This window comes from Mobula hypostoma, chromosome 5, assembly GCF_963921235.1.
Source record: "Mobula hypostoma chromosome 5, sMobHyp1.1, whole genome shotgun sequence".
NCBI classification, from domain to species: Eukaryota; Metazoa; Chordata; class Chondrichthyes; order Myliobatiformes; family Myliobatidae; genus Mobula; species Mobula hypostoma.
The window spans coordinates 182534656-182546630 of record NC_086101.1 but is presented as its reverse complement, the minus strand read 5'-3'; the positions used below and the strand labels follow the sequence as shown (position 1 = coordinate 182546630).

At 41.2% G+C, this 11975-nt stretch overlaps 1 protein-coding gene across 2 annotated transcripts in view; it reads right to left on the bottom strand.

Annotated features, from left to right (window-relative positions):
• Positions 1 to 4273: 4273 nt before the first annotated feature.
• Positions 4274 to 11975, bottom strand: part of hmgb2a (high mobility group box 2a) — a 35958-nt gene continuing 28256 nt past the window's right edge. Inside the window, exons 1-5 of one of the 2 annotated variants that reach the window (XM_063049482.1) lie at positions 8901 to 9018; positions 6580 to 6742; positions 6352 to 6494; positions 6097 to 6271; positions 4274 to 4480 (exon numbers count right to left, since the gene is read on the bottom strand). In XM_063049482.1, the coding sequence (XP_062905552.1) occupies positions 4304 to 4480; positions 6097 to 6271; positions 6352 to 6494; positions 6580 to 6729 (645 nt within the window). In that variant the 5' untranslated portion in view covers positions 6730 to 6742; positions 8901 to 9018 and the 3' untranslated portion in view covers positions 4274 to 4303. Of the gene's footprint in view, positions 4481 to 6096; positions 6272 to 6351; positions 6495 to 6579; positions 6743 to 8900; positions 9019 to 11975 lie in introns of those variants that run through there. The other variant, XM_063049483.1, reaches the window with a different exon arrangement.

The following is an 11975-nucleotide window of genomic DNA, read 5'->3' as shown; positions in this document are numbered from 1 at the left end:
TCAAGTCACCTCTCATTCTTCTTCACGCCAAAGAAAAAAGCCCTAGCTCACTCAATCTATCCTTCATAAGACATGCTCACTAATCCAGGCAACATCCAAGTAAATGTCCTCTGCACTTTATGTAAAGTTTTCATATCCCTCCTATAATGAGGCAACTAGAATCAAACGCAATATTCCAAGTGTGATCTAACCAAGGTATAAAGGAGTTGCAACATTACTTTGTGGCTCATTAACTCAATCCCCGTACTAATGAAGACCAACACACGATAAGCCTTCTTAGCAGGCCTATCAACTCGCGCAGCAAATTTGAGGGATCTATGGACATAGACTACTAATCCTGCTATTAACCCTGTATTCTGCCTTCAAATTTGATTTTCCAAAGTAAATCACTTCACACTTTTCTGAGTTGAACTCCATCTGCCACTTCTCAGCCCAGCTCTGCATCCTATCAATGTCCATTGTAACCTTTGACAACCTTCTACACCATCCAGAGATTTAATTTTTTTTTGTTTTGTGAGTGAAATGTAATAAAGACTATTTCCGTGCAACATACACAAAATGCTGGAGGAACAAGTTGGATTCCCAGCATCCACACATTTTCCCTTGCTCGTGCTAAGACTAGTTCCGGGTCTTTTTGAATTACTTGGAAAATACAGTTGAGCCTGCACTGTTGTAAATAACTCTTATGATTCTGATATTAAGGCTGCACAGTTTACATCATTCTTTATGCAACAGCTCCTTCGGAACTTTGCACAGGAATGGGACCATGTTGCCCTATGGCTGACTATCATTGTGTTTTTCTAGGACAACGTGGGTCTTGCCAGCACAATGTTGGATGAGAAAGCCTTCATGTAAATAGGCACGAAGTGCTAGAGGAACCCAGCAGGTCAGTAGAGGAAATGGACAGTAGAGGTTTCAGGCTGAGACTCTTCATCAGTCCTAATGAAGAGCCTTGGTCCAAAACGTCAACTGCTCATTTTTCTCCATAGATGCTGCTTGATTTGGTGAGTTCCTTCAGCATTTGGTGTGCATTAGATTTACAGCATCTACAGAATCCCTTGTTCCTTCATGTCAATACTTACTTAACACCATTTCCAACCCACTGCCCTGCAACACTCATCAGCTAACTTTCTAACCATGCCACCTATGCAGATTCTCAATCAAATCATGAATATAGATTACAAACAACAGGGTACCCAATATGGAATCCTGCAGCACGTCACTGGTCACAGGTCTCCATTAGAGAAACCCGCCACTACCACCCGCGGCCCCTACCAACAATTAATTTTGTATCCAATGGGCTAGCTCTCATGTGATCTAATCCTCCAGACCAGTCAACCATGTGGACATTGTCGAATACCTTGCTGAAATCCAAGTAGACAATGACTACTGCTTTTCCCTCATCATTCCTCCTGCTCACCCTCAGGAGAGGTCTGCTGTTCTTCCAGTCATGTACCCTGCCCCTCAGCTAATTGTTTTTGTTTATTCCTTTTCTTGGATCAGGCTAAGAATCTGAATCAGGTTTATTACCATGAATGTGAAATCTGTTGTTTTATGGCAGGAGTGCAGTGCAAAGACATAAAATTGCTATTATTTCAAAATAAAAGGATGAGAAGGCAGTGGTTTTGAGTTTATGGATCATTGAGAAATCTGATGACAGAAGTAGCTATTCCGAAAGTGTTGAGTGTGGGTCTTCAAGATGCTGCACCTTCTCATTGATGTTAGTAAAAAGAAGCGGGCATATCCTGGATGGTGAGGGTTCTTACCACCTCTTGAAGGTGTCCTCAGTGGTGGGAAATACTGTACCCATCATGGAACTGGCAATGTCTAAAACCCTCTGCAGCTTCCTGCAATCCAGTGCATTGGAGCTTCCATACCAGACTGGGATGCAACTCGTCAGAATGCTATCAGACCTACAGTACATCTACATAAATTTGCAAGTCTTTGGTAATATATGAAATCTCATGAAACTTCTGAAACCACTTGCTTGCTTTCAAGTCGTTATTGTGTCAATGTGTTGGGCACAGGATAGATCCTCCTGGATATTGACACCCCAGAGCATGAAACTGTTTACTGTTTCCACTACTCCATGAGGACTAGTGGATGTTCTCCCAAACTTGTCCCTCCTGAAGTCACAATCAATTCTTTAGTCTTGCTGATGTTGTTACGGCACCTCTCAACTGTCCAATCCATCTCACTCATGTACACCTTGTTGTTGGAATCCAAGATATTACCAACAATGGTGTCATTCAGGCTGTACCTAGCTGCAGTTATGAGAGTACAGTAGCATTTTTTTAAAGATTAGCTTTAGGTGTTTCCATGATTCTAGCATCAACATTGCATGCCCACAACTTAATAAACCTTGCTAACCCTTATGCTTTTGGAATGAGGGAGGCAACTTGAGCACCCCGAGATCAGTTGCAGGATTGACTTCGTAAGACATTGGATCTCCAAGTAAATCCATAGCTTATGACTCAGAAACAACTGGATTGTCCTCTTTGGGACAGAGTCCTCAACACACTTTCTAATACAAGTCTGTGATGGTAGTGACATGCTCATCTAGGCTGGCAGGTTGTCTTTGAACATGAACTAGTCTACCAACTCAAAGCAACCATGTGTAAACTCACATGCTTCCTCAGACCAGTACTTAAAGCTTTCTGTTCTGGTTTATCCCCATTTCTGTTTGTATGCATGCAGGGACTGGAAGCATACAACTGGTCTGATTTACCGAAGTCTGGACAGGAGATGGTTGGGTATGTATCTTTAATAGTTGTATAGAAATGGTCAAGTATTTGGGCCCCCTAGTGGGACAAAAGGCATGTTCATAGTATTGTGGTATCACACTCTTTTAAGTTGGCCTGGTTGAGGTTACCAGGAGCGATAATAGGACCTCAATTTGCTTTGAGGTGGTGAACCACTGCAGATTTCCACATCGAATGCTCCTTCCTCCCACCCAACAGATTGCCTGTGCAATTCATAATCAATTCCATGTACTTCAGTCACCTTTGTAGGGCTCACACCACAGCACTGAGTCCTGACATATTCCCAACCCTTTCATTCCCAAGTCCCCAACATTCAGGACCTACCTCACAATTCTGGCCTTGGGAACAGGGCCAGGCACCTCAAATTTCAGTCCCAAGAACATTTGGACACAATGCAACAATGAACAAAATGGTCATTGGTCCTTCCATCTACACCAAATGAGAAAAATGAACAGGTCCAAATTTTGCATCGGTACTCAGTCGGAAACTTTAAAGTTAGAGCTGTGCTGCCTCAACTCCAGAAACTTGAAGTAGATCCCAAATCACCACCAAATTGTACACATCTACCACTTTCACTTGTGGAATTTAGTATCACTGCCAACGGAAAGGTTAATGCCCATTCCACAAGGTACCTGCCATTAGATTCTCAGCTTAAGGTGTTATAGACAACCCCAGTACAGGCTCCTCGGTCCACAACGTTGTGCCAATCTTTCAACCTACTCCAAAATCACTTCCCACACAGCCCTCCAACTTTGCTTTCATCTTTAAAATGTACCCAATGGATCTGCCACTACCACTTCGCACTGTTTAAAAAAACCTGACAGTAGAACATAGTGACCCCATTTTTGATGCTGCCTGAGATAATCTACTCAACCAGCATCAGATTGTAATAAAAAGTCAAAGTCCTGCTATTGTATTAGAAAGAATATACTTAACTCCAAACACCAAGCACAATGTTCCAGCATGAAAGTAAAGACGTACACACAGGAAATCTCCAACTCTCTGGTCAGGAATGCCTCATTTGCACGGTTGCTATTATATCCCTGATACTTCAGATGATTTATTCTCAACATTAAAATCTGAATGTGAAACCACAAGTTATTGTTTCAGTTTTATTAAAAAAGTATTGATTCTTATCATGATCTAACCATGAGAAGTTAGCAATCACATGTAGTGACGGAAGATCTACAAAGAAAAATTGGCAAAAAAATTGGTATTAACTGCATGACAAAGAAAAATTTCTACTTTTGTCATTGAAAATTTTCACACAAAACATTAAATAGGCAATAACATTCCATGACTCTGGAGTCCCTTTCTTCTTGAAAGGCAGTGCCTTAAAAAAAAAATCAGCTACTTACAATTAAAACAATACAGGGCCTGGCTACCAAGTGTAAAAATACAACACTAACTATACACAGTTTTGTACAGTTTCTTTACACCTAAGCCATTGATCCAAATTACAAATGAGTTCACATTTCCTGTCCTTGCAAAGAAAAATAGATCAAGCTTAGACAAAGATTTTTTTTTACATCTGTTGCTATTTAATCATCATCCTCATCATCATCTTCTTCCTCTTCTTCCTCCTCCTCTTCCTCTTCCTCCTCTTCATCGTCCTCCTCCTCTTCCTCCTCCTTCTTCTTCTTTGCAGCCTGAGCTGGTTTGGCAGCAGGCTTCTTACTAGCATCGTTCTTGCAATTGGCACGATATGCTGCAACTTCCTAAAAGGCAGATTTAAACAGGAAAAAGTTATGTTTCAATCACAATTCACTGAAGTACTAATTGAAATGAAAAACATAGCAATGAAAATACACTCTTTAGCTAAGTTTAAAGATAAAGCCCTGGGGGGAATTTGGCTTGTGTCAATTACAACCCCCAAAACATTCAAACCAACCTATTTCCTCTAGTACACTTAGAACTACTTAAAAAACATCTGTTTTGTAAAGCTTTCTCTTGTACCAATGTGTACCTTACTTATTATTTTCTAGCAGTCTGTAGACAACTCCAATTTCACTTCACTGAGATACTGAATCTCGAGTTTGTGTTTGGAGCACACAGACAGCATCAGTGTGTTTGTTCCTGAAGGATGGATGTAATTGTTAACTCCACACTCAGTAATTTAGATCAGATCAATTCTTACCAGAAAAGTTCAACTTTGCTGAAGTACTTACTAGTTAGAAGCCGCTGCCGTTTCTACGTGTTCTCTCCATTCTTTAAATAGATTCTACAAACGTTTGCATTTCCCGAGTTAATAACTGACTTTGCTTACAATCCAGATGCTGTCCCCAATACACCTCCATTGGCTAATCTTCATCAACAGCCAATTACAGATGCCTTACACGAGGAAAAGGTTATTTAAATATTTTTCCTCATGTAACAAATCTACATTCTCTATTGCATGCAGTAAGATGGAAAAAGGTTGATTACTGCGAAGCAGCAAAGACCAAACAAACATCAATAACACATTGCAACACAAAGTAGTACATAGTATAACTGAAGGTGGTGTTTGGGATTACTTTAAAATTAAGCCTAGTAGAAAAGATGAAGAACTGAAAACCAATATGGAATGAATACAAATGTATAACACTCAGTGGTCAGGTACCTCTTCCACTTAATAAAATGGCCAGTGTACAGTATGTTCATGGTCTTCTGCACTTTAATGTTGTAACATGTGGTTATTTGAGTTAGTCACTTTTCTGTCATCTTAAAACTAATCTAGCCACTCTCCTCTGACCTCTCTTATTAACAACACATTTTCAACCACAGAACTGCCCACCACCCAACTGGATGATTTTTTTGCTTTTCCCACCATTCACTGTAAGCTCTAGAGTCTTGCGTTTCCCCAAATATTTTTATGCCATGGAGACTTACCATTAACCCAGGGAACCCCTGCTCTAGGCTATGTGTAAAAATCCCAGATCAGTAGTTTGAGATACTCAAACTACCTCAAATCACATTTCTTCTCCATTCTGATGTTTGGTCATAACAACTGAACCTGGTGACCATGTCTACATGCTTTTATGCATTGAGCTGCTGCCACATGATCGGCTGATTGGATATTTGAATTGAAGAGATGTACAGGTGTAAAAATTCAGTGGCCACTGAGTGTGTATTAATGAGGATGAAAACATGAGCTTAACGGAATCCAAAGGTCCTATAACAAGCTCACTAATTCAAAGGTGATGAGAGATTAAGCAAATGTACAATACTATTCTCCATCCTCCCCATCACAAAATAAATTTTAACTTTTGAGAATAGATCTTCATTATACTCACAAAACTTTACAAAGTCAAGACAATAAATGGAAGCAACAGGTCGTCATATAATTAAAATTTACCTTTTCATACTTCTCCTTTAATTTGGATGCCTTTTGCTCATATGTCTGCTTATCCTTGGGTTGCACTGTGGACCACATCTCTCCCAGTTTCTTTGCAACATCACCAATGGACATTCCAGGGGATTCACTCTTTATCTTTGGACGTTTGTCAGAGCAGAAAATGAAAAATGCTGACCTGCAACAACAAACACATTATTTAAAAAAGAGCTCCACTTAGAAAAGCATTTCCTCAAGCACCTAAATGAAAATACATACGGTGGTCTCTTGGGAGCATTTGGATCCTTCTTCTTCTTCTTGTCCCCCTTTTGAGGAACATAGTTCTTCATCTCCCGATCGTAACGGGCCCTGTCATTCTTGGCCAGGTCTTCAAACTTTGCCTTCTCTTTGCTTGACATGGTCTAAAAAGAAAACGATTTAATTCATTGCAAATTCACAGGAAAATTTGGAAGGGTATTTTTTTTAAAGAAGTGTAAAATACCTCACCTTCCATCTTTCAGAACATTTCTTTGAAAACTCTGCAAAGTTGACACTGGCTTCCGGATGTTTCTTCTTGTGCTCCTCACGACAAGTCTGCACAAAATAGGCATACGAGGACATTTTGCCCCGAGGCTTATTCGGATCTTTTCTAACCATGATTGGTTTGTATCTACAATACGAAATAAAAGTATTCAGCCACCCATAGTGAAATCGGTATTTCGCGATGAGATGCAAATAAAAAAAATGTCCCTTTCGTAAACTCTTAAGTCACCAACTACAGCGTAAAGTACAACGGAGTTTGCAACCTCGGGCATCTTCGGTGCTTCTCAGTTAGCTGCCTACCTTTAGCAGTTGGAAACCATTGAAATACATTAAAACAACGCAATCAGTAATAATGAATGACTATGTAATGTTCAAGTTTTGGGCGAGGGATGAAACCATTGACAAGCTGCTTTCCAACTACAATTTTCGTAGCTGAGGATCACAAGTTGAAGCCAAAGTTTACTTTGGGAAATGGGTTTGAGTTTGGGTTTTTTTTTAGCTCACAATAAAGGGTACTGATCCTTGTGGACACTTTAAATTCAGATCATTACTTAAAAAACACTTAAGAGCTTCACTGCTCCAGCACAGACACAGTGAGTCAAAAGCCCTCTGTGGCGTAAACAACTATGCTTCCTGTTGCCGCCACCATAGGTCCCATTAAAAACAAAAAAAAGACAAGAAAACAGTTGCTGTCTTGAGAGTTGTGAAAATGCTGGTGCGCCTTTCACTTAACATACAATGGTTAGCATTGTTTGCCATGTTCGCCCAACTGTCTACCGTTAAGTCCGCTTTACTTTCTGCTTAACTTTAAATGCTGCCTCTTACGTTATACTGGTCAGCAAGGGGAAAAATCCGGCAAAAAGACTCAAAACGCTCAAGATTTTCACATAGAGATTAAATAATGAAAATATTGTTTGGAAGTCAGTGTTTCATTCATATGTAACGCATTAATCAGACTGAAAAGGGTTGTTCACATTCATCTAATGATTTTAAAAACAAAGTCTTTTCGGTTTGAGTATACTTAAAATAACAATGAAAATACTCAGACCTTCCGTTCATGAAGCATACTGCCTTTTTAGAAACGTAACGCAATTAAAACCCATTACATTCCGGGAGGTATAAAAATCTTTCTTGTAAACAAAAGTAGTGCTAACTCATCAAACTTGAAGATAGAACAACGTATTCTTTGCAAAACTGAACGGTTATTAACTTTCGATGCATTTTGTTAAACAAGCAAAATCTATTGCGTGGGTTTACAAGTTGCATTTAATGAAAAGACTACTTACACATCAAGTTTAAATAAAAAGCCAATATAAATTCTTGTCGAAATCTAGCTAAATCGAGTGTTTTAAAGTGAACATGCTATTCGCACACAAATTCAATTCAATTTGTACTTCAAGAACTTTTCTTAAGATTGGATTCCCCATTTATTGAAAAAGCACAAATTTTATATATAAATACAGAAAAAATGCAGTAACAGGGAGAACAATTGAGCATTAAAAAGGACTGAAAAAGCAAAAGGATAAAGAAAACAGAAGGAAAAGGGCGGGCTGTAACAGATGTAGGAGCTGCCTGCCAGTACAGCCACCTCCATTTTACAGACACACTCACACAATACAGCAAGCAGATGGAGTAGCAATAGAGAAGACATAGGGAGCAGACTTTATACCAGAGCTGAATTCAACCAGCGAGTAACTGCATGCAATTTTCAAATCAGTTTGCAAAATGACTAGACTGGCACATATTATTTTAACTGCGTTTATTTCTTAAAGAAAAGAAAAACAGGTCAGCAACTACTGCGCACTTTGCATTATCGAAGCTTTGAGAAACCCAGAGGCGGCCATTTCCCAGAGAAAGGAACACACACACACACGCACCACCTTTCCATCACTTTGCCCCTTTCCAACTCCGGCTTACAGTTCGCATAATCTCACATCAAGACATTATATTAATTCGCAACAACAGAATATATATATATGTGTGTGTGTATTTTTTTTAAAAAAAAGCTTCGCGCGCATTTTCTCCACTATAAAAATATACAGTTTATTAACAAAAATCCACGTTTCGCAGATTCACTTAGTTGAAACAAATAATTTTCAAATAAAACAAAATTTAATGCACTTTTTAAAAAAAATAGTTACTTCCTCGAACGTTCTTTTCGTCAAAAATAGAGAAAATCGATCAAAAGGGGTTGGGAAAGAGGCAAAAGGCTCAGCAGAATTTTTTAAGTAAATAAAATATCCCGCGCACACACTCCGTACAGCGATATACATAGGGATACCTACCAGGCTCACACTACACAAGGCGTCAATAGACTACAAAGCTACACAGGGCGCTGGTTCTCACTATGATACGCTTCACCCTAACTTCATTACGTTTCCTTCCCCCAACGCCGTCAATCACGGCGCCTGCCCAGCGCCGATTGGTCGGGAGCCCGGCCCAGAGGCGGGCTGGAGGAGATTCTTTGCAGCTCCATTGGCCCTCGCGCCTACCAGCCAGCAGGTTAGTCTGCGCTTCACGCCGTTTCTCAATCCCGCCGACTTCACCTCCCTCGGTCATCCCCCCCGCCCCATTCTGCTACGGGATGTCCCAGTTTGAATCGCAGGCGGTCGCGTCTGATTGGCCCGTCTCGCCGGCAAGCGCCTCGCGCAAAATTCGAAAGTCGGGAGGTTTGGACACCGATTGGTCGGCGTGTCGCAGGGTCACGCCCATCTGTTCAGTTGAGGGCGTGACGTGTTTGTTTTTGAAAAAAAACGGTCGGAGGCGACGCTCGAGCGCGGCAGCGGAGACAAAAGGGAGGGTTCCGTGGGTTCAAGGGCACTGCTAATGTTGGACAGGCCCGAGTGCAGTCTAAACGTAGCCAATAGAGGGGAAAAAATACCTAGCCGTAACCCCGCGGGTTACATTTATGCAGCTATTGTATTCGCCCGCGCTAACCAGTTGTTTTTCTTCACTTTGGGGAGGGGTTGGTTTGTTTATTATCAACTCCTTTCAGGACGTCCCCCGAAGCGCCTTCGCAGCCAATAAAAAGTAGTTTCTGAGGCGCAGCGAGCTCTGTTGGAGGAGGAGACGAGGCGCCAAATATGTAGAGCAAGTTCTCGCGGGCTGAGGGGAGAGCTTGCCTAGCTGGAATAAACCAGTCTGTACTCTGGAGCTCTGCCATTTCTCGCTGCCGGCATCTTTTAAACTTCCATAATTTACGTCCTGTGGCAAGATCCGTCTTTTGTGTTGGAAGCTGACTTTTGCTCTCTCTTCCACGGATATCTCCTACCCTGTTGAGCATTTTCGACACTGTCACTGTAAAACTTTTTTTTAAATGCTGCAAACCTCTCTTTGCAGGAGACAAGATTTTGAGTAAATTACTTTGCATCAAAACTGAGAAAAGTTAAACATGAAATGGAGACAGACTACAGATGTTGGGATTTGGAGCAACAAACGAAAATGTTGGAAGACCTCAGCTCAACTCATCAAGCTGAGTTCCCCCAGTACACTGTTGAATTAAATGGTTTAATTCAGTTGACTTTATTTCTTACATCCTTCACATACATGAGGAGTAAAAATCTTCGTTATGCCTCTGTCTGAATGTGCAATCGTAGTCATTTATAATAAACAGAACAGTCAATGTAAGTTAATCAGTCTGATGGTCTGGTGGAAGAAACTGTCCCGCAGCCTGTTGGTCCTGGCTTTTATGCTGTGGTACCGTTTCCCAGATGGTAGCAGCTGGAATAGATTGTGCTGGGGTGACTTGGGTCTCCAGTGATCCTGTGGGTCCTTTTTCCACACTTGTCTTTGTAAATGTCCTGAATCATGGGAAGTTCACATCTACAGATGCGCTGGGCTGTCTGCACCACTGCAGAATCCTGCGATTAAGGGAGGTACAGTCCCCATACCAGGCAGTAATGGGCTTGCAGAGAAGAGGTTGATGGTGGACGCCCAGAGAGACCGAATGATGTGGTGGTTGTGCTGACTAAAGATGGTGAATGATTGGATTGATCTGCTTTATTTGTTACACGTGCATTGAGACCTACAGCCATTTTTGAGTCAACAACCAACACAGTTTGAGGATTGTGCTGGGGGCATCCACAAGTGTCACCATGCTTCTGTTGCCAACATAGCCTACAAATCACTAACACTAACTCTATATCTTTGGACTGGGAGGAAACCAGAGCACCTGGAGGAAGTCCACGTAGTCACAGGGAGAATGTACAGGACGTGGCAGGAATTGAACCCCGAACTCTGGCGCTGTAAAGTGACTGTGCTAGCGGTTACGCTACTGTGCTGCCCCATGTTATTAAATGTAGTTCAGTTACATATGATGTACATAGGTAAATGAAAACAAAAAGGGGTGAAAACAAATGTGGAGGCATTCTGGATAAAGCAGCATCTGTGGGAGATAGGAACTAAACATTTCAGGTTAAAATCATGAATTAAGACATACAATACAAAAAATATTGGAATGGCTAAGTTTACTAAATTTGCTAGAAATACTGGACATTTGTAGGGAGATAAAAGGGGTTAACATTGCCAGTTGATGACTTTTTCCTTAGCATTGGCCTGATTATCTGAAATGGTCAAATGTAATGATTGTATTCATTCAAGGGATGAGGGCTTTGCAGACTGAGCAGCATTTAATTGCCCTTGAGAATATGTAGGGTGGGTTGCTCTCTTCATCTGCCGCAGTCCTTGAGGTGTAAACCCACAGTGCTCTTAGACCAGAAGATATAAGCAGAATTGGGCTATTTGGCCTGTTGAGTATGCTCTGCCATTTCATCATAGCTGATCCAATTTTCCACTCAGCTCTAGTCTCCTGCTTTCTTCCCTTATTCCTTTATGCCCTAACAAATCTAGGATCTATCAACCTCTGTCTTAAATATACACGAAGACTTGGCCTCCACAGCTGCCTGTGGCAAAGAATTCCACAGATTCACCATTGTCTGGCTAAAGAAATCACGTTCTCATCTCTGTTCTAATAGGACACCCCTCTAGTCTGAAAAATGGCAGGTGGAATACAGTGTCAGGATATGTATGTTCTTGCATTTTGGTAGAAAAAATGAAAAGGTGGACTATTTTCCACAACCTCTCCACTAAGTGTTTTAGCACTCTGGTTCCTATCCTTCTGCAACTCTAAACCCTACTGTGTAGTATTAACAACCTTCCTGCTAGGATATTAATCCCTGTCCAGTTCAGGTTTAACCCACTCTTTCTGTAAAGGTCCCACCTTCCCTAGAAGAGTCCAATGCTCTAAAAATCTTAAGCCCTCCTTCACCAACTCCTTAGCCCCATGTTAAAGTATATAATCTTCCTAGTTCTGGCCTCACTAGCACTTGGCATGGGTAGCAGTCCTGAGTTCACAACCCTGG